The sequence below is a fragment of the Mirounga angustirostris genome, unplaced genomic scaffold (assembly GCF_029215605.1).
Source record: "Mirounga angustirostris isolate CCGP_5_RB_7025 unplaced genomic scaffold, mMirAng1.0.hap1 SCAF_12, whole genome shotgun sequence".
In the NCBI taxonomy this organism is placed as follows: domain Eukaryota; kingdom Metazoa; phylum Chordata; class Mammalia; order Carnivora; family Phocidae; genus Mirounga; species Mirounga angustirostris.
In genome coordinates this window covers 92,546,346-92,571,319 of record NW_026991720.1, presented here as the reverse complement: position 1 = coordinate 92,571,319, position 24,974 = coordinate 92,546,346, and the positions used below count along the sequence as shown (strand labels likewise).

Below are 24,974 nucleotides of genomic sequence, written 5' to 3'. Positions count from 1 at the left end.
AGATTAGTGGTGATAACCAAAATTATATAATGAAATGTTACATTTAGAAGACCTGCTAAAATAGGTGATCCACTATTTTCCATATTAGCCATGTTATAAAATTATCACAGATCCAGAGTGCAGGATAGACTAACAGATTTTAATATATTAGAATACAAAATATCTCCATGTTTTCAGACTGTACATTACAACTAACCCATAAAAAATTACCACTTATTTAGTGTAGTTTCAAAGAAGAATATGCACAATTATCTGAAAGACTACTGAAAACAGCGTATCACAGGGAGGAGAATCCAGATGTTACTTTATTAAGCCAGACATTAAAAGATATGTAAAAATGCAAAACAGTGCTACTCATTTCACCGACATTTATTTCAGTTTGGAAAATACAGACGTTTTATAATTAAACAATGTTAACATATTGTTTTAAAATAGTTATTTTCTTTCTCAGTTTTAATTTCTAGTACGATAAATATCAATAGATACAACTAGCATAAACAAAGCTCCTGGGATCTTTCATAATTTTTAAGGGTGTAGAGAAATTCTTACAGCAAAAAGCAACTCATAGGATTTTTTTATGCTACTGATCTATGAAGATATACATGCTTCATTATTTAAAAACTGGGAGCTTCCCTTCTTTACCTATATTCTAGAACAGTCGAAGTCTAAGCCTTTAAAGTTCTAAAAATCTCACCTGTGTGATCATCTAGGCCTCAAGCTTTATGGGTGGGGGAGGGGGTGGAGGTTGGACAGAAGCAGAGTTCTTTTCATTCCAGTCTCCTTCTCATTTTTTCCATGACTGTTAAGTGGTTTTTTATTTCATAAGCAATGTACACTGTGTGATATAAAGGTTCTTTCCGGCTGCTAGAAGGCTTAGGGTTAAAAGTGTGACCCTTATATTAAAAACATTTTTTTGCCCTCATTCATCCCATTCTGTCATCACCTGTTTTTCACTTTCTTTTGCCATCACTTTTAAACCCATGCTATTTCTATCAAAAAACCAGTAATTTGCCTAAAATAGTTTCTGGAACAAGGCTAAGTACAAATAACTTGACCACAACTGTGTGAAACTTTTTAAGACAGATTCTGATAAGCATTCCCACCTTTTATTAGTTCATACATAGTTTTGTACAATGCAGACTAGAACTCATCATTCCTGGGACTTTAGATTGGGGATAAATTCCAGCATTACTGCAAGTGGAGTGAGGGGAAGAAGTATGTAGGAAACTTACATTTATTTAACTCTTGTAACCCTAAGCATATGATTAGTCCTGTTTTACTCGTGAAGAAACAAACTGAGAGTGTTGTGGAACTTACCCTAAGTCCCAAGGGCAGGAAGTAGCTGAACTGGCATGACAACCCAGGGCTGCAAGATTCCAAAGCCCACCCTTTCAATGAATACACTCTGCTGCCTCCTTCCTATCAGGGAGACAGCTGTTTTCTTTTGTCAGAAACTTACTTTTTTCCTTCATGTTTTAAAAATACTTAATGCCACAGAATCAAAAGTGTGGCACCTTTTCATAGTATTATAAATATTTGGTATTTTACCAACAAAACAAAAACATTCTGAAATATATAAACTGGACTGTGAAATAGCCCTCTTCACAGCCCTCTCACAAATCCATGCTCACATAACAATTCCAGACTCTTTTGATGTGTTTGTTTTACCGAAATGGGATAAAACCAAACACAGCCTTCTATTAAACGGCTCATCATGAAACGATGTTGATTTTCTTTCTTTCTTTTCTTTATTTGACAGAGAGACACAGCGAGAGAGGGAACACAAGCAGGGGGAGTGGGAGGGGGAGAAGCAGGCTTCCCGCTGAGCAGGGAGCCCGATGCGGGGCTCAGGCTGGATCCCAGGACCCTGGGATCATGACCTGAGCTGAAGGCAGATGCTTAACGACTGAGCCACCCAGGAGCCCCCTGATGTTGCTTTTCTATGTCAACATCTCCAGATCTACCATTTCCTTTTCAATATCTATCGAGTATGTCACCAAGTGGATGGATTGAGCTTTCTTTTTTCCCCCTATATGGTTCTAACCAACTTAACATGTTCATAAAATAATCTGAGTATACTCATGCCTCAGGATCTTTATTACTTTGTACTTCACTTCATTCAGATCCCTGCTCAAATGATACCTTCTGGGGAAACTTTCCTGGACTCTCTATAACACTGCCTCCTATCATTTTCTATCCTCTTGCTCTTATCACCACCTGATACATTAATTCGTTTTGTCTCTCCCAATTAGAAACTAGAAAAAGTTGTTCGCTACTTACTAGGCACGGAGGATACAACCCTCACCCTTCACTGTATCCTCAGTGCCTTGGAACTGGCACACAACCAGAAACTAACGGATACTTGTTCAATTAATCCCCCCTGACTTGAAATGACTTCTGTGTTACATTCGGAGGTCCATATAAACTTGCTTTATTTCTGGACTTCCCATATAATTCCACCAATTCACCTACGTATCTTGTGCTAAAATGGTTTCAGTTGCTATAATTTTAACATAGGATATGCCAAATTTTCCTTCTTCTTAAGAATTTTTCTAGTTATTTTAATGTTTATCTGGAGGGAGAATGTCTTTTGAAATTCGCATTAGGACTATAATCATTAATACAGGTTGAACTGCCACCTTCAAAAAAGTTAAGGCTTCCAACCAAAAATGAGATATGCCGTTCCCGATAGTTATTTTAAATCTGCTTTACAATTTTCAGCGAGACATTGTAGTTTTCAATATACCTGGAGTATATATGGTGGTGCTTTTGTTAAAAGGCATCTTTTCCCTCATGTACATTTTTAACTGGTTATTATTGGTACATATTTTTAAGAAGGTATTGCTTTTAGTATATATGTATTTGTATGTTATATTAGGATATTGTGTGCATATATGTATACACACAAATGTACACACACACACATTCTCTCAACACTTGTCATTTGATCAGACTCTTTTACTTAAGGTGTTTCAGGTAATTCCCTTGCATGCTGCCTATGTGCAATGCTCTCATGTACAAATTATGACAATACTGCCTTCATCCTGCCACTCTTTACACCTCTTACTGGGTCACTTACCAGTTAACTGGTTAGTACTTCTAAAACACTCTTAAAATAATGATACTAGAAGATACTTCTTAACATTCTTGTCTTACATCTTCTAGTATTTCAAAACTAAATATTATTCTGGCTATTAGTCTTCAATACATATCTTCATCATATTAAAGAAATACACTTTTACACTTTGTATTCTAGCAAATGCTTATCCAACACCTACCAAGAAAAACGTATTACTTTACTTCTATTAAAGTGATGAATTATAATAATAGATGTCCTAAAACTGAAACATTCTTGTATTCTTTGGATGACTCCTACTTGACTCAGCAAGTTGATTTTTAAGGAAAAGCTAGATATGACTGGCTAATCTTTCCTTTAGAATTTTTGGATTAGTATCCTATAGAAATTCTTCAGGATGTTTTTGTCAAATATTGACGTGTGTGTCATACTAACCTAAAAGCTCCAGGAAGTCTTATTTCCTACATGGTGTAGAGAATTAGTTAAAGTTTAGCTACTGTGGTAAAACTGTCTAAATTCAAATCTCGATTTGAATTTTGACAAATTCTTCACTTTCTAAGGTTCCACTTTCTTAACTATAAAAAGAAAACACAAGGTTGTATGAAGCTTAACAGAGGCTAATTCACGTGAAATTCTTAGAAAAATGCTTGCATAATGTATAAATCTTGCATCAAGTATAAAGTAAATAAAGTTAACATTAATAGAAGCCCTAGTATCCAAAGAATCAGGACCAATGCCTTATTAATAGAAAAAAATGGGTAAGAGGGAATCATGGGAAAAAAAATAAAGAAACACAGATACATAATTTAAACATTTTATTATAACTGAAAAATTAAAAATGTACATTTATTCTCCAATTTTCTGACACAGGGCAAGGCCTCTCTTTGAACAGAGGATTCATTGAATGGGACTCTGCATTAGCTTTCTTGAACAAACCATATTATCAAGGATTTAAAGCAATCGGAATACTAAATCCTTCTAAATTTTTATGACTTACCTTTCTAACTTAAAGTAACTTGCCTCCCACCCAGTTAATTTGATAGCAACTTTGTTAGGTCTTTGCAAAGCACTCCATCTGTGTATATTTAAAGGACACACAGAGAGTAATAAAAAGTTGGTATACAAAATTGGAAACAACTACCTCTTACAGTCATCATACTTCAACTGGTAGCATAAATACACAGTCTTACTAGAGAGTAGTAGCCTACTAGCTGCGAACACTCGGCTTGCCATGTTATCAAGCTACTGTTACTTACAGAGGGACTGGAGAGCATCAATTAATCCAATAAGTCTGTTGAAGGGAAGGTTCATAGTATATTGGTATCTGTGCCTTATACCAATATCTTTTTCCTAGAAGTTCTCATCCATATTTTGAGACACACACAAAACTTAGAAGTTGCAAAGTGACATTATATATGAAAGCCAAAGCTCTTTCTTCAAAAATAAAAGAATTATTTTAAAATATTACATGAAGAGAAAGGTGATTAGCACGTATGTCCTTATGACCCAGGCCCTACAACAGCCTCAAATTATGAAGACTGATGCCTGTGGGTACATACACATGTTTCCGTGTATAAACATTCACATATAAATAAATATAAACATGTATGCATATGTGTATATAAAACAAAGTATTTCTTTACAGTATCCCAAAACATTAATTCTTCCATCCTGCCATACTAAAAAAAAGTTATCTACCATTTATTCTCTCCTTTCTCATACTTATTTACTCTTTCTTCCTGGTCTTATTTTTTGGGTCCCCCACCCTTTCATTTAATTGCAAAAAAGAGCTAGGGACCTTGGGATCCTTATTTTTACTAGAACAAGTATCAAAGTACCCACATTCTAGTTTCTCTTCCATTCAGCAATCATTAGCCTTCAAGAAAACCATGCTGTTGTCCTAAAGACACAAACTTGAAAGACTTTAAATTTTCTATGAAGTATTACACACCCCAACAAATATTACAATCATGAGCTTACCTTATTAATTCTAGTTGTGCAAGTTCTTGATTTGCTTGAAATATAGGCTTTTTAGTGAAGAGTTCACCAAGGATACATCTAGTGGAAAAAATATCCATCATTACCAAATGATACGATTTTACTCCACTACCAAAAATTTCAAGTAAATTAAACCAGTCAGTAAGCCTATCTTACCCACAGCTCCATACATCAATAGCAGGTGTATATCTTTCTTCTCCCAATAGCAGTTCAGGTGGACGGTACCATAAAGTGATGACCTTGTTAGTATACGGCCGACTAAAAAACACAGAAAGCAACTCTTTAGAGTTATTATCTGTTAGAATAAGAGAGATTCTCTTAAGAAATACTATTTTGGCTAATCAAAGCAATCCTACAATCCTAACTAAAACCAATTTCATCTGCCTACTAAGTTCAGACATGCTATTACATCTGACATACGTGATCACAAAATACATTTGAGAGCAATGTGATTAACTGAAAATTTCCTTAATACATAAAAATGAAAAGTAGTTGGCTGATTTTAACTGTCTTTTGGTCAAAAAAAGGTCCCAACTGTTCGGTTCTGTTTTTACTTTCCATAACTTTAAAGGGGATTAACTGACTTAAAGGCAGTTGATTGATTTTGACCAAATCTGGCAAATTACCAATGTGTGGCAAGATATAGTACAAATTGGAATCACCTAATAAAAAATTTCACCTGGGCATATTTTTGACAATATTTCACTGACTGCAACCCCACTTTAGTATGCAAATACAAAGTACATAAATGTAGACTGCAGTAATTGAGGTCTATTCTGCAAAGCACCACTGGCAATAGGTATGATACTTTATCAGATGATTCTTTTGTCACCTTCTAAAAGAGAGGATATATACATATTGCTACCTCTTTATTTGCCAGTGGGGCTTACATCCAGGGGACCAAACAGGCTGTAGGGAATTGAGATACTTCTCTAAAAAGGCTTTCATGCAGACTCCCTTGTGCCAGGGATGAGCACAAAGCCACCGTCTGAAAAGCCACTAGACTGTTATGAGGAAGATTCACTTGCTGATCTTAAACCATCCACAAGAGGGGCAGGGGCCTGTTGGGACTCTGTCCCAGGACAAAGGCGCGGCCAGGCATCACTGTTGCGCGCGCTCTCCTCCTACTCTGATGGCACCGGTGGGGCACTCCAACCCTGCACTCTCCTGTGGCCCTACTAAAGCTGGCAGGTGCACCCCATCCCTGCACTCTCCCGCAGCTTCCCTAAAGCTGTTGGTCACACACACTCCACCTGGGAGATGCTCCCTGATCACCTGGCTCTGGTGGCCGGGGGGGCTGCATTCCTGGGTCCCAGGAGAAAGTAATAATCAAACAGTTCTTGGCAGGTTACCATACCAAGGGCACCACACAGACTGAAACACACCCCAGTCTTTCTGGGAAGAAGGCCTATTTACTTGTCCTGCAGCTTCAGCCTAAGGGACAGACTGCAGGTTTGCCAGACATCTACAGTCCACAGAGGTGCTCTCAGGGAATGTAGGGCAGGGGACACCATCCTTGTGCTCTCCAATGACCTCATTACAGCTCACTGGTATCTCCCAGAAAGGAGCTTTTTACTCATCTTATGCTCTGACTTTCCAACTATAGCCCAAGGGATATCTCCAGATCACCTGCTCCGCAGGCCAGAGGATTTACAATTGTGGTCCCATATGACTACATATATTTGTATACATTAAAAGCTGCTGCCTGAGGGTCTGGCTTCCAATCAACCTGAATCTAGGTGCTGACTGAGATTCCTGCCTTTGCAACACTGACTGGTCTTGGAACATCCTCAATAGTTGGTTCCTATCAAATATAAATCAGACTGCTTAGACAAACACAAAGGTCTGAGAAACAGATGAGCTAGGGCAAGGTTGAAAGATAAAGATCATCTCCTACATAAGGCCACTACTCCTTCAAGACTAGAAGAGGTAGCTGTTTTCCCTAAACATAGGAATAACACAAAGTCAAGCAAACTGAGGAAACAGAAAACATATGTTCCAAACAAAAGAAGAAGATAAAACCTCAGAAGAAAAAAACTTAATGAAACAGAGGTAACTAATTTACCTGAAAGAGTGAAAATGGTCATACCAATGTTCACCGAACTTGGGAGAAAAATCAATGAACACAGTGAAAACTTTAAACAAACAGAAAATATAAGAAAGTACCAAAGAGAAGTCACAAAGCTGAAGAAGACAGTAACTGATCTGAAAAAAGAAGAAGAAAACTAAACTAGAGGGATTCAACAGAAGACTAGATTAAGAAGGAGAGAAGAGCAGTGATCTAGAAGATAGAGCAGTAGAACTCAAACGAGCAGAGAAGCAGAAAGAAAAAAAAATTAAAGTGAAACAGCTTAAGGAGCCTATGGAACAACATCAAGCAGAATAACATCCAGATTATGTGGGTACCAGAAGGAGAAGAGAGAGACAAATGGGCAGAAAACTTATTTGAAGAAACAGTGGCTGCAAACTTCCCTAACGTGGGGAAACAGACATCCAGATCCAGGAAGCCCAAAAGATCCTATAAAAATGAACTCCAGAAGATCCACACCAAGACACGGTATAAGTAAAATGTCAAAAGTAAAAGATAAAGAGATAATCTAAAAAGAAGCAAGAGGAAAACAACTTTTACATTCAAGGGACACCCCGCCACCCCCACCCCCCCCACCCCCACCCCCCCTCCCAGGCCTGCATAAGACTTTCAGCAGAAACTTTGCAGGCCAGAAGAAAGTGCACAATATATTCAAAGTGCTGAAAGGAAAAAAACTGACAACCCAAAATACTCTACCCGGCAAGGTTATTATTCAGAATTAAAGGAGAGAGATAGAGTTTTCCTCTCAGACAAGTAAAAGCTAAAGAAGTTCATCATCTAAATCAGCTTTACAAGAAATGTTAAAGGGAATTCTTTAAGCTGCAAGGAAAGAAAGTACACTAGTAACAAGAAAACATGCAAGTATAAATCTCACTGGTAAAGACAGAGTAAAGGCAGTGGATTAAAATCACAGAAAACTACTATAAAGGTTAAAAGACATAATTAGTAAAAAGAACTGTAATTACAATAATCAGTTAAGGGATATACAAAGGAAAAAGATGTAAAATGTGACATCAAAAACATAAAATGCGGGGGTAGTAAAAATGTAGAGTTCTAGAATGCATTCAAACTTAAGTTGTTATCAGGGCGCCTGGGTGGCTCAGTCAGTTGAGCGTCCCACTCTTTGGTTTCAGCTCAGGTCATGATCTCAGGGTCCTGGGATGGGCCCTGCATCGGGCTCCACACTCAGCACAGAGTCTGCTTGAGATTCTCTCTCCCTCTGTCCCTCCCCCTGCTCGAATGCGTGCTCTCTCCAAAATAAATAAATCTTAAAACAAACAAACAAACAAAAAACCCCTTAAACTGCTATCAACTGGGCGCCTGGGTGGCTCAGTTGGTTAAGCGACTGCCTTCAGCTCAGGTCATGATCCTGGAGTCCCGGCATCGAGTCCCGCATCGAGCTCCCTGCTCGGCAGGGAGTCTGCTTCTCCCTCTGACGCTCCCCCCTCTCATGCTCTCCCTCTCTCTATCTCATTCTCTCTCTCAAATAAATAAATAAAATCTTTAAAAAAAGAAAAAAAAACTGCTATCAACTTAAAATAGACTGTTATATATATAGGCTGTTACGTGTGAGCCTCATGGTAACCACAAAGCAAACATCTATAGGAGATACACAAAGTAAGAGAGCAATCTAAGCATAACACTAAAGAAAACCATCAAACCATGAAGGAAGAGAGCAAGAAGGGAAGGAAGGAATTACAAAACAGCCAGAAACAATGAACAAAATGGCAATAAGTACAGACCTGTCAATAATTACTTCAATGTAAGTGGACTAAATTCTCCAACCAAAAGACACAGAGTGGCTGAATGAATAAAACAAACAAACAAACAAAAAACAAACGAGACCCATCTATCTGCAACCTACAAGAGACTTGCTTCAGATGTAAGAACACACCCAGCCTGAAAGAGATGGAAAAAGATATTTCACACAAATGGAAACCAAAAGAAAGCAGGGGTAGCTTTATAGACAAAATAGATTTTAAAACCAAGACTGTAAAAAGAGATAAAGAAGAGGGATGCCTTGGTGGCTCAGTCAGTTAAGCATCTGCCTTTGGCTCAGGTCATGATCCCAGGGTCCTGGGATTGAGCCCTACATCAGGCTCCCTACTCAGCAGGAAGTCTGCTTCTCCCCCGCCTCCAACATTCATGCGTGCATTTCCTCTCTCTCAAATAAATAAAATCTTAAAAAAAGAGAGAGAGAGAGAGACAAAGAAGACCGTTACATAATGATAAAGGGGTCAATCCAACAAGATAGGAGCACTCAAGACAGGAGCACTTAGATAATGTAAATATTAACAGACCTAATGGGAGAAATGGACAATAATACAGGGGACTTAATACCCCACTTACACCAATGGACAGATCATGTGGACAAAAAAATCAATAAGGCAACATTAGCTTTAAACAACCAATTAGACCAGATGGTTTATAAAGATATATACAGAACACTCCATTTAAAAGCAGCAGAATATGCATACTTCTGAAGTGCATATGAACATCCTCCAAGAAAAATCATGTAAGGCCACAAAACAAGTCTCAATAAATTTGAGAAGCCTGAAATCACATTAGCATCTTTTTCATTCACAATGGTATGAAACTAGAAATGAATGGAAAAAAACTGGGAAAAAATCACAAATATGTGGAGGTTAAACAATATGCTACTAAACAACCAATGGGTCAATGAGGAAATCAAAGGAGAAATAAGTAAATACCTCAAAACAAATGAAAATGGAAAATGCAACTTACCAAAATCAATGGGATGCAGCAAAAGCAGTTCTAAGAGGGAAGTTCAAAGCGATAGAGGCCTACTTCAAAAAAGCAAAATCTCAAATAAACAATCTAACTTTACACCTAAAGGAACTAGAAAAAGAAGAACAAGCAAAACCCAAAGGGAGTAGAAGGAAGGAAATAACAAAGATCAGAGCAGAAATAAATGAATTAGAGACCAGTAAGACAACAGAAAAGATCAATGACACCATGAGCTGGTTCTATGAAAAACAAACAAAACTGACAAACCTTTTTAACTAGACTCAACAAGAAAAAAAGATAAAAGGCTCAAATAAAAATTCCTCGAAACATATAATCTTCCAAGACTGGATCATGAAGAAAAATAAAATCTGAACAGACCAATGACTAGTAAGGAGACTGAATCAGTAATCAAAAACCTCCCAACAAACCAAAGTCCAGGACCAGACAACTTCACTGATGAATTCTACCAAACATTTAGAGAAGACTTAATACCTATCCTTCCCAAACTCTTCCAAAAATTGATGAGGAGAGAACACTTCCAAACTCATTTTATGAGGACAGCATTACCCTGATTAACAAAACCAGACAATGACATCACATAAAACCAAAATTATAGGCCAGTATCCCTGATGAATACAGATATGAATATCCTTGACAATGATGCCCACTCTTATCCACTCTCATTTGTCATATTATTGAAAATCCTAGCCAGAGCAATTAGGCAATAAAAGTAAAAAAAAGTAGGGTTCACCAAAATACTGTTAAAGGTAATAAACAAATTCTGTAAAATTTCAGGATATGAAATCAACCATACAAAAATCTGCTGCATTTCTATACACTAACAATAAAGTATGAGAAAGAGAAACTAAGAACGCAATCCCATTTACAACTGCATCAAAAAGAATAAAATACCTACAAGTTAACCAAGAAGATTAAAGACCTGTACACTGAAAACCATAAAGACACTGATGAAAGAAACCAAAGTCACAAATAAATGGAAAGATGTTCCATGCTCATGGATCAGAAAAATTAATATTGTTAAAATGTCTACACTATCCAGAGTATTCTATTGATTCAATGCAATTCCTATCAAAGTTCCAGTGGCATTTTTCACAAAAATAATACAAAACTATCCCAAAATTTGTATGGAACCAAAAAAGACTCCAAATAGCCAAATCAATCTTAAGAAGAAGAAGAAAGGTGGAGGCGTCACACTCCCTGATTTCAAACAAATTTACAAAGCTATAGTAATCATAACAGTACAGTACTGGAATAAAAACGGACACATTGGTCAATGGAACTGAATAGAGAGCCCAGATATACACCCACACATATATGGTCAAGTAATTTATGACAAAGGCAAGAATATACACTGGGGAGGGACACCTGGGTGGCTCAGTGGGTTAAGCGTCTGCCTTCGGCTCAGGTCCTGATCCCAGAATCCTGGGATCTAGTCTCATATTGGGCTCCTTGCTCGGCAGGAAGCCTGCTTCTCCCTCTGCCTGCAGCTACCCCTGCTTGTGCTCTCTCTCTCTCTGACAAATAAATAAATAAAATCTTAAAAAAAAAAAAAAAAAGAATATGTACTGGGGAAAGGACAATCTCTTAAATATCAATGGTGTTGGGAAAACTGAACAGCCACATGCAATAGAATAAAACTGGACCACTATCTTATGTCATACACAAAAATTAACTCAAAATGGATTAAAGACTTGAATGTTAACACCTGAAACTATAAAACTTCTAGAAGAAAACACAGGCAACAAGTTCCCTGACATCAAGTCTTGGTGGGTTTTTTTTTTTTCTTCTTTTTTTGGATCTGACTCCAAAAGCAAAGGCAATGAAAGCAAAAATAAACAAGTTGGGACTACATCAAACTAAAAAGTTCCTGCACAGCAAAAAGGAAACAATCAACAAAATGAAAAGGCAACCTACTGAATGCGAGCATATTTGCAAATCGTGTATCTCCTAAGAGGTTAATATCCAAAATATATAAAGAACTCATACAACCAAATAGCAAAACAACAAAAAAAACCTGATTAAAATATGGGCATAGGATCCAAAGAGACATTTTTCCAAAGATAACATACACATAGCCAACAGGCACATAAGATGCTCAACTTCACTAATCATGAGGGAAATGCAAAACTACAATGAGAGATCGCTTCACACCTGTTGGAATGGCTGTTATCAAGAAGACAAGAAATAATAGGGATTGCCAAGGATGTGAAGAAAGAACCCTTGTGCATTGTTGGTGGGAATGTAAACTGGTGCAGCCACTATGGAAAACAGTATGGAGGTTCCTCAAAAAATTAAAAATGGAAATCCCATATGACCCAGCAATCCCACTTCTGTGTATTTATCCAAAGAAAATGGAAACACTAATGGAAATACTAATCTGAACCTCCATGTTCACGGCGGCATTATTTACAATAGTCAAAATACGGGACAACCTGAGTGTCCATCGATGGATGAATGGATAAAAAAGATGTGGTACACATAGTAGTCCCCCCTTATCCATAAGGGATATAATCCAAAACACCCAGTGGATGCCTGAAACCACAAATAGTACTGAACCCTATATATACTGTGTTTTTTGCTAATCCATACCTAACTATAATGAAGCTTAATTTAGCAATTAGACACAAGAAGAGATCAGCAATAATAAGAGAACATTTATAGTAACATACGATAATGAAACTTGTGAATATGGTCTCTCTCTCCCCCTCAAAATATCTTATTGTACTGTACTCATTCTTCTTACGATGATGTAAGATAATAAAATGCCTATGTGATGAGATGAAGTGAGGTGAATGATGGAGGCACTGTGATGTAGCATTAGGCTACTATTGACCTTCTGATGATACATCAGAAGGATCATCTGCTTCTGGACTGGGGTTAATTGTAGTAATCTGAATCTGTGGAACACAAAACCCAGACAAGGAGACTACGTATATACAATGAAAATACTATTCAGCCATAAAAGAGAATGAAATCTTTCCATTTGTGACAACATGCATGGACCATGAAGGTATTATACTAAGTGAAATAAGTGGACAGAAAAAGACAAATATCATATGATCTCATTTATATATGAAATCTAAAAATCAAACAAATAATAAAAAAAACTCATGGATATAAAGAACAGAATGGTGGTTGCCAGGGAGGAGGTGGAGCAAAATGGACGAAGGGGGGTCAGGAGGCACAGACTTCCCGTCGTGAAATGACTAGGTCATGGGGATGTGGTGTGCGGAATGGTGACTGCAGCCAATGGTACTATATAGTACCTATTTAAAGGCTGCCAGGAGAGTGGATCTTGAAAGTTCTCGTGACAAGAATAAAACAGAAATTTTTCTTTTGTAACTTTTTATACTGACAAATGATGACTAGACTTACTGTGGTCATTTCAGAGTGTATACAACTGTGAAATCATTACATTGAGACTAATATGTATGTGTGTAGTTTTTTTAAAAGATTTTGTTTAAAATCTTTAAGGGCGCCTGGGTGGCTCAGTCAGTTAAGCGTCTGCCTTTGGCTCAGGTCATGATCCTGGGGTCCTGGGATCGAGTCCCCACATTGGGTTCCCTGCTCAACAGGGAGCCTGCTCCTCCCTCTCCTCCCTGCTTGTGTTCTCTCTCTTGCTATCTCTGCCTTGCTTTCAAATAAACAAGTAAAATAAAATCTTTATTTATTATTATTTCTTTATTTGAGAGAGACGGGGGTGGGAGAAGCAGAGCAGCACAGACTGTGCTGAGTGTGGAGCCCAAAGTGGAGCTCAATCTGATGACTCTGAGATTATGACCATCAAGAGTCAGACACTCAACCAACTGAGACACCCAGGTGCCCCCACTAATATAGTGTTGTATGTCAATTATACCTTGATTAAAAAAAGTTCACCTGTTTATGCCTTAATTCCTTTTAAATTTGAAATTCCCTATTTTTCTCATTCAATCCTATACCTCCTTCAAGACTTAGTGAAAGACTAATCTCCATAAACTCTAATCTCTATTATCAACAGATTTATTTTCACATTCTTATTTTTTTTAATCATACTTAACACTATATTCTATTTTATGTTTTCTATCTTCCCCAGAAGACAAAAAAAATCCCAGGTACCATTCTTTATTATGAACCCCATACACAAAGCCCAGAACAATGTTGAACACAGGCCAGACACTTTGATGTATACGACCTTGCAAGTTCAGTTGACATATATGAATTAGCTGGGTGGGAGAACAAAGTTTGTGAGAAAAAATTTTTTTTTAAATATTTTATTTATTTGACAGAGAGAGAGATAACGAGAGCAGGAATACAAGCAGGGGGAGTGGGAGAGGGAGAAGCAGGCTTCCCGACGAGCAGGGAGCCTGATGTGGGACTCGATCCCAGGACTCCGGGATCATGACCTGAGCCGAAGGCAGATGCTTAACGACTGAGCCACCCAGGCGCCCAAGTTTGTGAAAATTTTAATGACCAGTTTTCAAAAACATTTCAAGGATCTATAAGCATATGAAACCTATGGTCTTGTTAACTCAAGTGTAACTGGATACCTATGGTCTCAAGAAAATGTTTAAATTAATATAAATCTATCTGTAAACAGTTAATACTTTATCTTTTTATATTTAAGAGTGGTTTTTAAATATGTTTTAAAAAATAAAAGTATGTTGAATTATGTAGAGAAATCACACAAAGTTATTAAATTTTATTGAAAAGAATATTTAAATAAAAGTTTATTTTATATACTATGTATCAAGTTCTAGGCAACATTCAGAACATAGTCAACTTTAGCAGCTAAAATTAAGACTAATTTTTTAACTTTTATCAAATTCAGAAGTGAAAATATTTAGTACATTATCAAAAATGATTAAACAAAACTAGATGAAATATACTTCTAAGTATGTGGCAAAAATATTTCATATATACCATTTGATGGCTTTTCCAAATATTTCTAAATTTTTACTTTCTGTCAGAAGAATTAGGTAAAGACAGACAAAACATTCAACTGTAAAATATGACATAGAAAGTTCAATTTTATTTTTTTAAGATTTATTTATTTATTTGACAGAGAGAGAGAGAGAGAGAGAGCACAAGTAGGCAGAGCTGCAGGCAGAGGGAGAGTGGGAGAGGGAGAAGCAGGCTCTCGACTGAGAGCAGGGGGCCCGATGCGGGACTCAATCCCAGGACTTCGGGATCATGACCTGAGCCAAAGGCAGATGCTCAACCAAATGGGCCACCCAGGCATCCCGAAAGTTCGATTTTAAAACACGAGTATCTCAAAACTGGGGAAATTCTTCCATTTGTAAAGTGAATAAATATTTGGACTGATATGTACTTTTTGTAAAACAAAGTACCATCACTGAATTTTCATCAAGTTTTTCTTTACATTCAATGACATATCAATAGAGATCAGTGACTATCTGTTCAATGACAGATCTCAATACTCTGCCCTTAGATAATCCCAGGAATTCAAAAGACTGGGGTGGGGTGGATGTGGGGAGATGAGAAACAGTTATGGTCTTCCCTACCTTTATCCCCAACAAACAAAAGCACCACCATAAGGGTGTGTCCCCAGGCGGCTCAGCCTGCCATCTGGTCTAAATAGATAAAAGGCAAAAGCAAATGCTCAACTGGGTGATAGACACTGGGGAGGGTATGTGCTCTGGTAAGCGCTGTGAATTGTGCAAGACTGTTGAATCTCAGATCTGTACCTCTGAAACAAATAATGCAATATATGTTAAGAAAAAAAAAAGAAGAAGAAGAAGAAGAAGGTAGCGGGAGGGGAAGAATGAAGCGGGGGAAATCGGAGGGGTAGACGAACCATGAGAGACGATGGACTCTGAAAAACAAACAGGGTTCTAGAGGGGAGGGGGGTGGGAGGATGGGTTAGCCTGGTGGTGGGTATTGAGGAGGGAACATTCTGCATGGAGCACTGGGTGTTATGCACAAACAATGAATCATGGAACACTTCATCTAAAACTAATGATGTAATGTATGGGGATTAACATAAGAATAAAAAAATAAAAAATAAATAAAAAAATAAAAAGAATTATATAAAAGGAAATAATGCTTCATTTTTTCAACATATATAATAGTCTATACTTCTTTTTGACTATAATTTATATTTTTGAGAAAAACATGAAGAGCCTTCAGCTAACAAAATTTATCAAATGCACAAATGCCATGTCTCCCCTCAGAATCTACTGGAGAAACACCTACCAAATCTACAAAAGAAATCTGGGATCTGTTTTTAACACCTCTGCTTCAAAAGTCAAAAAATCTGTCGTCCTTCATTCCTCTTTCCTTCAAATCTCACATCTGATCTATCAACAACTGCTGTCATTTCTACATCCAAACAGACCTTAAATCCAACAATTTTCCACAATTTCAAAAAAGTGTAAGTCAAGATTATCTTTTAGTCTGAGCCATCATTACCTTTTCATTGGTACTAATTTCTCCGCCATATCATCTATTCCTAGCCTTCCTCCCCCACTTTTTTTTTTTAGGTTTTTTTTTTTAAAGCGTAAAACCAGATCATACCACTATAACTACGTAACATTTAAACTTCACATAAGTTGGAAGACCATATTCCCCGAGTGTCTCACCTCCTATTTTTACACTGGCCAACTTTTTGGCCCTTAAACCTGCCAAGTCTATTCCCAAGCTTTGAGGTTGCTGAGTTCCTTCTACTTGCAATATTTGTGGCCTATGTCTTCATTAAGTTATCCCATTTTCATCACTCGGGTTGGTCCTAGCTCAATTTTACTTCTTCAAAGGTCTATGCTGGGCGCCTGGGTGGCTCAGATGGTTGAGCGTCTGCCTTCGGCTCAGGTCATGATCTCAGGGTCCTGGGATCGAGTCCCGCATCGGGCTCCCTGCTCCTTGGGAGCCTGCTTCTCCCTCTGCCTCTCTCTCTCTCTCTCTGTCACGAATAAATAAATAAAATCTTAAAAAAAAAAAAAAAAAAAGGTCTATGCTAACTACCTTAGCTAAAAATTACCCACATGCCCACTGTGACCCTACAGTCACTATTTTATCTGCTTTGTAAAAGCATTTAAGTATTTTAAAATCTTTATTCCACAGGTTCATTGTCTACCTTCTCTCATCACCATGTAAATGCGACCAGGAACCTGGTCTGTCTTTCATAGCTGTCTGTATCTCTAATACTTAACCAGTAGGCATTACCTAGGTTGGTCTGGCACAGAGTAAGCAGTTCTTAATATTTTTAATCGACTGACGTATGCCTAACTATTACATAACAATGAACACATTTTTTTCTCATGCCCTTTCCCCCTTATCTTCCATTTTCACTCCCACTTTCCTCCTTTTGATATTTTCCATGAAAAATAACTCTGAAATTTCTGTATTGTAACACTGCTACAGAGAAACAAAAGTAATTTTTTCCCAACTGAGATCTTACAATCACTTTTCTGTTTTTACTACGCAGGTAAATTTAGAAGTCCTATAAGTACCTGTATCTGAACACATCCAAAAGGACATATATCATCTTTTGTCCCCCACTTGCTGCCTGTTTCCTGTCTCAGGAAATGGTATCACCACTTATGGCAGAGACTACTACCTGTCTTCCAAAATCTGTTCTTTTCTTCAATGGTAGCTGCCCATCTACACTACATCCCATCCTCATTGCAGCTGGGTGTGAGCACATGACCAAGTTCTCACCAATGGAACATGAATATAAGTGATGAGTGCCACTTCTAGGTCTGGCTCGTAACACTCCTCGCTCCTTTTTTCTAGTTTCTGCCTGACAAGAGGTGGTGACAGCCTTGGAAGGCATGTGAAGATGGCAGATCTTCCAACTTGGATCCCTGAATGACTGTATGAAGTAGACACCCCCTGATCTAATGAGATGGTTAAATACTTTTAATGGTCCACTCAGGTAAGCAACAACCACTCCTGATCATTAAGTGAGAACTACATATAAATTTCGTATTCTTTAAGCCATTGAATTTTGAGGTTTTGTATGTTGTAAAAGCTTAGCTTACCCTACCAAACCATTTAGCCAGTTGCTTAAGCAGAACTCTTACAGTAGGGGTACAGGCAGGGATGTGGCTAACAACACATACTCAACCACCAAGTTCTAACAATTTTATATCTTATGGTATAATTCATCTGTCTTTCTAACATCTATGCCCATTCCCTAATTCTAACCATAATCATCCTACCTAGGTCTACTGCAACAGCTTTCTAACTGATTGCCCTTGCTTCCAGACTTACAAGGTCAATCCACTTTCCAAAATACGAAGTGACAGCATAAGATGTCAATACGTTACACCTTTAATACACATTGCTGCCTCCTAGAGAACATGCACACAAGGTCCATAAAAATCTTTATTACTTGGTTCTTGCTCCAACCACACTGAAGCATCAGTTCCCTCAGAAGGTTGAGCAAATGTTTATTTTCTACAGCTAGAGAAAAAGCCAGGGAGACAGCAGAGCTGGCAAGAAAACTTTCAAGAAGACAGTGGTACTATAATTATGTTGTAAATGTTTGAGATAAGCATCTGTTAAACATTTAAATAAGCTTTTTAATAAACTAGTTTATAATAAACTTTTAAAAGTTAACATTGACAACAGATAATGAACATGATTGTTTTATTAAAGCCAAGAATACATGATGATTTATTCAAGAATTTTGCAAAACAGATATCCTTCCTCACTTTCCACCTTAGTGTTAAATGAGAAGGAAGCAAACACTGAGAAAGTATACAGACAGAAAAAGACTTTAATCATAAAAGCAAATTCCAAGGTAGATGGAGTTAGCAAATAAAGCCAATTTCAAATCACTTAATTCACTAATTTAAATGATTATTATTATTTTTTTAGATTTTTATTTATTTGTCGGAGAGAGAGCGCGTACACACACAAGCAGGGAGAGCGGCAGGCAGAGGGAGAAGCAGACTCCCCGCTGAGCAGGTAGCCCAATGCAGGACTTGATCCCTGGACCCTGGGACCATGACCCAAGTGGAAGGCAGTCGCTTAACCGACCAAGCCACCCAGGCATCCCTAATTTAAATGATTATTAACAAATGAGTATTAAAGAAAATATTCCATGGTACGATCATGAAACTGTTTTCACAAACATAATGACGCAAGTAAAAGTAACTGAGACTATGTTCTGAAACTAGGATGTTTAAATCCCAAGAAAACGAAATACTGTTATAATATAAAAATAGATCATCCGAAGTTAGATAAGTAAATGAAAATCCAGAATCCCCAAAAATGAACCTGTCAAATTTGGTCTACTAGGTTTAGCTACCCATTATCAACATCCTAAAGATGGTCCTGCTTAGATCACAAAGAGAAAATGCAACTGATGTGACACCTCATATGTGATGCTTTATTTTTCTTTCATGGATTTTTTTTTTTTAATTACATTCTCAAGATCCCTACCCAGTATTTCCATAAAAAGTGAATTTACTACTATGAAAAAAGAAATAGGACTGAAAAACAAATAGGTTCTTAGATGGTACAGAATAAATACACTTTTAAAAAGACAACCTGGGTCCCTGGGTAGCTCAGCTGGTTGGGTGTCTGACTCTTGGTTTGGCTCAGGTTATGATCTCGGAGTCCTGGGACTGAGCCCCGGATTAGGCTCCCCAATCACTGGGGAGTCTGCTTGAGATTCTCTCTTTCCCTCTCCCTCTGGCCCTCTCCCCCGCTTGCCCGCCCTCTCTAAAATACGTCTTAAAAAAAAGAAAACCGAAAAACAGAAAATAAACCACCCCATTTACTCCCATAATTAAGTTAAACTCTAAGTTATAAATTCCATACCTGGCAAAATACACACACATACACAAAATACCTCTGCCATTAAATTTTAAAAAACAAACAATAATTCCAGTAAGCTATTACTCTTAGTAAAAACTAAACTTTGTAAAGATCCAGGAATACTGACCTCAACGTTACAAATTCTGAATTTCAATTTCTACTGAGTATCTTCACCTGTAAATCTCAACAGTTTTTGAAAAGAAAGCAGACACTATTTCTTTTCCGCTAGGAGAAAAAAACAACACTCTAAAAATGACAACTTTGTTGAGAATACTTCCTTTGTTTTGTTTTGTTTTTTCAAAACTTCTACCTTAATGTGGTCAACAAGATATTAAAATGTAAGTCAATCAGGCTTGTAGATAATAAAACTTGTGAAACCTCAGGTTATTTAAAATATCTGATGTGGGCGCCTGGGTGGCTCAGTTGGTTAAGCGACTGCCTTCGGCTCAGGTCATGATCCTGGAGTCCTGGGATCGAGTCCCACATCGGGCTCCCTGCTCGGCAGGGAGTCTGCTTCTCCCTCTCCCACTCCCCGTTTGTGTTCCCTCTCTCGCTGTGTCTTTCTCTGTCAAATAAATAAATAAAATCTTTAAAAAAAAAAATAAATAAATAAATAAAATATCTGATGTTATCAAAATATTTTTCAATTATAGCCTTCTCATTTGTTATTTAAGGAGCTTTAAGGGAGATTCAGAAATGGAAATATCATACAACTTGCAGGAAGACTAAATGAGTATCCTTCACTGGGCAAAAATAAAATGTATTATTTGAAGGCCAAGAGAGCAGAGACAGTAAAATTCAGGGACTGTTTGTTGTTACAACTGTAAAAACCTGCCATCAGCTTAATGGTACCTCCAAAGCAGATTCTAGATGCCCCTAGAGCTCTGCACCTAGAAGATACTTTTAGAAGTGGGAAATTTATTTTAGGAAATCAAGGTTAGATCCAGAGTCTTACCAAAGAAGAACTCCAGTATAATGAAAATAAAAAACTTTTCTGTAAAAAGATTCAAGTTTGAGTCTTAGCTCTACCACTAATTATGTGATCTTGAAAATACACTGGAATTTTGTAAATTTCAGTTTCATTATCTTTGTACCTAAGAATGATATCTATACCACCTGTTTCAGAGAACTGGTTTCCCTTAAAATAATTCTTGTGAAAGGGGGCTATATATAATAAATTACCATGCACAAATGCTAGTTAAGTTTGTTCCTTCTTTATAAACAACAAATATTTACTGAAACTCTGAGCTCGGTACTGCACTAAGGCACCAAGAGATGGCTGGACCAAACAAACAGCCAACCAAACAACCATGGTTGGAGCTGTTTAAAGCCTTAAAGTCTGGTGGTAACAGAAATTATAATAATAAACTTTAAGTACTATGTAAATTAATGAATAATGTATTCTGGACACATAAAGGAAGATGTGCCCAATGGTGACTATAGGATTTGGGGTAAATTTTTCAAGGGAGGTAGTGACTGAACTGAAGGAAAAAACAAATCTGTGAGACTGAGATAATGGAGAGTATAATTCCATACAAAAAGAAACAACTTATGTAGATTCATAAAGGCACTTAAGAGCTTAACTTGTTTAGTTCAACATTGCTATTATCTTGGGGGGGGGCGGGGAGTGGCAGGCAGGGGACAGTAATAAGAATGGCAAAAGAAAAGAATGTTAGGGAAAAAGACCAGAGGTACGAAAAGCAATATAGTTCTATTTATAGTGGTCTAGAGGAGACATATCTATATGTGAGAGTGACTGAATACATTCAACCAAAATAGGGAAAAAAGGAAAAGGAGCAGACTTTTTTGGGGGGAATGTGAAGATAGGCTTTGTAACAATATGTTTAATTTAAAGTACCTGCATCACCTGGGTGGAGCTGTCCAGTAAACACACAGGTTTAGAGATCAAAAGATGAAGGCTTGAAATTGAGATCTGTAAATCTTCAGCATTAAGGGAATGGATGAGATTTCCCCTACATGAAGAGGCGGCACACCATATCCTAAAAAATTAAATTGTCTTTCCCATTTTGTATGCTCAAAAATGTAAGCTACTCCATTAGGACCAAAGGAAGTACAATTTAGTCTTGATCTTATGATTAGGTCAGCAATCTAAATGAGATTCCCATTCCTAAACTTGTTTAGTCACATTATTTATTATTACTATGTTATTAACAATCTTATTACTGTGGTGCTAATACTGGCCCGGGGTCTCCCAGAACATCCTCTGTATTATCTACAATCCCCAAAGCTCCTTGCACTAATCTATATTAGGAGGGTCCTCCAGAACAGAATGACCTTCTCTTGGATCAGAATTGATCAAGCAATTACTGTGAATGTGTTTTAAATTTTATGGCATAAAAAACATAAATATGTAAAATATGGCCCCTGTCTTTTTTTTTTTTTTTTTTACGATTTTATTTATTCATGAGAGACAGAGAGAGAGAGAGAGGCAGAGGGAGAGGCAGGCTCCCAAGGAGCAGGGAGCTCGATGCGAGGCTCAATCCCAGGACCCCAGGATCATGACCTGAGCCAAAGGCAGACGCTCAGCCATCTGAGCCACCCAGGCACCCTGGATCCTGTCTTTAAACTCACTAGAATTCTAGCTTAGGTGTAAAGACAAAAACACAAGTAATAAGCCCTGGATATAATTTCATCTAGTCCTTGGATAAGCTGCAAGAGGTAATACTTTCTCCCTCTTCCACTGATACCTATATATAGCTTTCCTATATATAGGAAAAATTTACTTTTGCTTTTAATGGCAATTTTATGAAAAGCCACTAGATGGTGATATTCCCTTAAAAAATGTCTAAGAACCTTATTTTGATCACAGTAACTTGTAGAACCCTAAGAGGTATGTTTTCCAATACCCTTTAAATAAGGATTTTAGAGATTTTTAAATCTTTCATCTTAGAGTGGAGAATGATAAGATACAGAGAGATTAAATGACTTGCCCAAGATGCCACAACTGCTTAAATAAAGGGCAATGCCAGGACTAGAGCCAAAGTCCTCCTGATTGAGCCCTAAGGGTGTTAATGTTCCTTTAATTAAAAAAGTAAATTTGCTAAGTTATAGTTTCTTCTCTAGAAAATGAAGTTATCTTCAGTTTATGTGGAAAGCACATTTTTATTCATATGGGACAGTCACCTAAAGAGAAAAAGATATCCCGTCATTTGGGAAAGCACTGGAGCAATAACTTGGTAAAATAAAACTCAGAGGTGGGTATATTTTGTGACTCAAAGTTTCAGGGAAAGTTTATTTTATTTTACTTTTTTTTAGATTTTATTTATTTATTTGACAGAGAGAGACACAGCGAGAGAGGGAACGCAAGCAGGGGGAGTGGGAGAAGGGAGAAGCAGGCTTCCCGCAGAGCAGGGAGTCCGATGCGGGGCTCGATCCCAGGACCCTGGGATCATGACCTGAGCCGAAGGCAGACACTTAACAACTGAGCCACCCAGGTGCCCCGGGAAAGTTGATTTTAAAATAGCTACTGAAAAAAATGAACAGGTGTAAAGAAATGGGCAAAAACCTCTGGTCTCAAGTTCTGTATTTCCCAAGGCCAAATGGGACAAAGTATAAATACTAGTATGCAAAATGGGAAAATGTTTATTGAAGTTTAAAGAAATCATTTCCCCCTAATTTTAACCCAGTGGTTCTCCTTTCTTCCACTCAGCACACATGACAGAGGAGATCCACATCGGTCACATCACCCCCCATCCTCAATTCCTAAGTATTGACTATCAGTCCATCCAGTTCTCAAATTCAAAAAAGATATCTGAAACCAAGTAAGTGAGAATGTAGTTGAAGCTATTACAGTGGTTAGCTGAAATGTGTTCTGTTTGGGAACAAACAAAACACCTTGCAATAATTTCTTGAACTCTTCAGTTATTCTATCTGTAATAGCTAATTACTTAGAAAATACTTCCAAGTGACTTAACATTTGGATGGCTGTTACTACGTGAAAGCCTTACCTTTCTTCCTGCTTATAATGACGAAGAAATATGAATGAAAAATCATTTGTTACTTGTTTATTTCAAGAAATATCTAGAAAAGTTGGGACAATAGTCAATCTGCTAAAGGCAGTATGGTAAAAATTGGTATGTTATTAAAATTTACTACAAGAGGGGTGCCTGGGTGGCTTAGTCGATTAAGAGTCTGCCTTCGGCTCAGGTCATGAACCCAGGGTCCTGGGATAGAGCCCTGCATCAGGTCCCCTGCTCTGGGGAGAGTCTGCTTCTCCCTCTCCCACTACCCCCTGGCTTGTGTTCTCTCTCTCACCATCTCTCTCTCTCTAAAAAAAATAAAATCTTTTAAAAAATGTTTTTAATTAAAAAAAATTAAATTAAAAAAATTTACTAGAACAATGTATGTATTTTTAAAGTCATTTCATCAAAATTAAGCCTACTTCTCTGATTTTAAAGAAACTGGAATTATTCAAATCCGAAAAAGAAAAGTTTTAAGGGAATACATAAGCCCCTAATAGACAGGATATTTGCTTACAAAACAAAATAACACACCAAGGTTTTATCTTACGAATTTGGTTAAGCAGGAAAATTCAGTATATGTTATCCAAAGATGCAAATTTGAAATTTTCTACTTTTGTAAGCTCAAAATTCCTGTATCAATTCAGTAGAGCAATGGAGACCATGGCTCAGTGAACACACCACACACCCTTGGCACTCCAATGAAACCCAACATTCCATTTTAAAAGGTAAAATAAATAGGAAAATGGAGTTTGATAGGTAAAATTTGACATTACAGTTTTTCTGGAACATATCTGTTCCAGTGTGAATATCAGCATAAAAAGAATCTATAAGATGAAAATGGTAATTTAGCTGTTCTCCATCTCCACTGAAACCTAACATGAAAACAAGAAAGGGATTTACAATCAAGTATGACAAACACATACATCTGTATTAAGAAAGGATGATCTAAACTATAGTGAAATCTCAATTAACCAACTACGCAGACAGAATCCTTAATTAAGCAGAATCTGCCCCCTAACGAACAGTCACTAAAATTTAGTTATTCAAATATACAAATATACATCAAGAGACGTTTTGGATTAAGAGCATATTTGGCCAGTCTGTTTTTTCCTTCAATTTCTATCAAGAGGCATTATTATATAGGATGGAAAAGAAAAAAAAAACAAAAACCCTGGGAGTTGGAAATTTCAAACTATACACTCTTGACTCTACCAACAAATATTTTCTCATCTTTAAAGTCACTCAACCCTTTCTGGGTCTCAGTTTTCTCAAATACAAAATGAGGGTTACAGCTTTT

At 37.3% G+C, this 24,974-nt stretch overlaps 1 protein-coding gene across 3 annotated transcripts in view; it reads right to left on the bottom strand.

The window, feature by feature from the left end:
* Positions 1-24,974, bottom strand: part of CDK13 (cyclin dependent kinase 13) — a 123,328-nt gene that overhangs the window by 18,255 nt on the left and 80,099 nt on the right. For all 3 annotated transcript variants that reach the window (XM_045864926.3, XM_045864927.3, XM_045864928.3), the window contains exons 8-9: positions 5,231-5,332; positions 5,057-5,134 (exon numbers count right to left, since the gene is read on the bottom strand). In XM_045864926.3, coding sequence (XP_045720882.1) covers positions 5,057-5,134; positions 5,231-5,332 — 180 coding nt within the window. The remainder of the gene's footprint in view (positions 1-5,056; positions 5,135-5,230; positions 5,333-24,974) is intronic.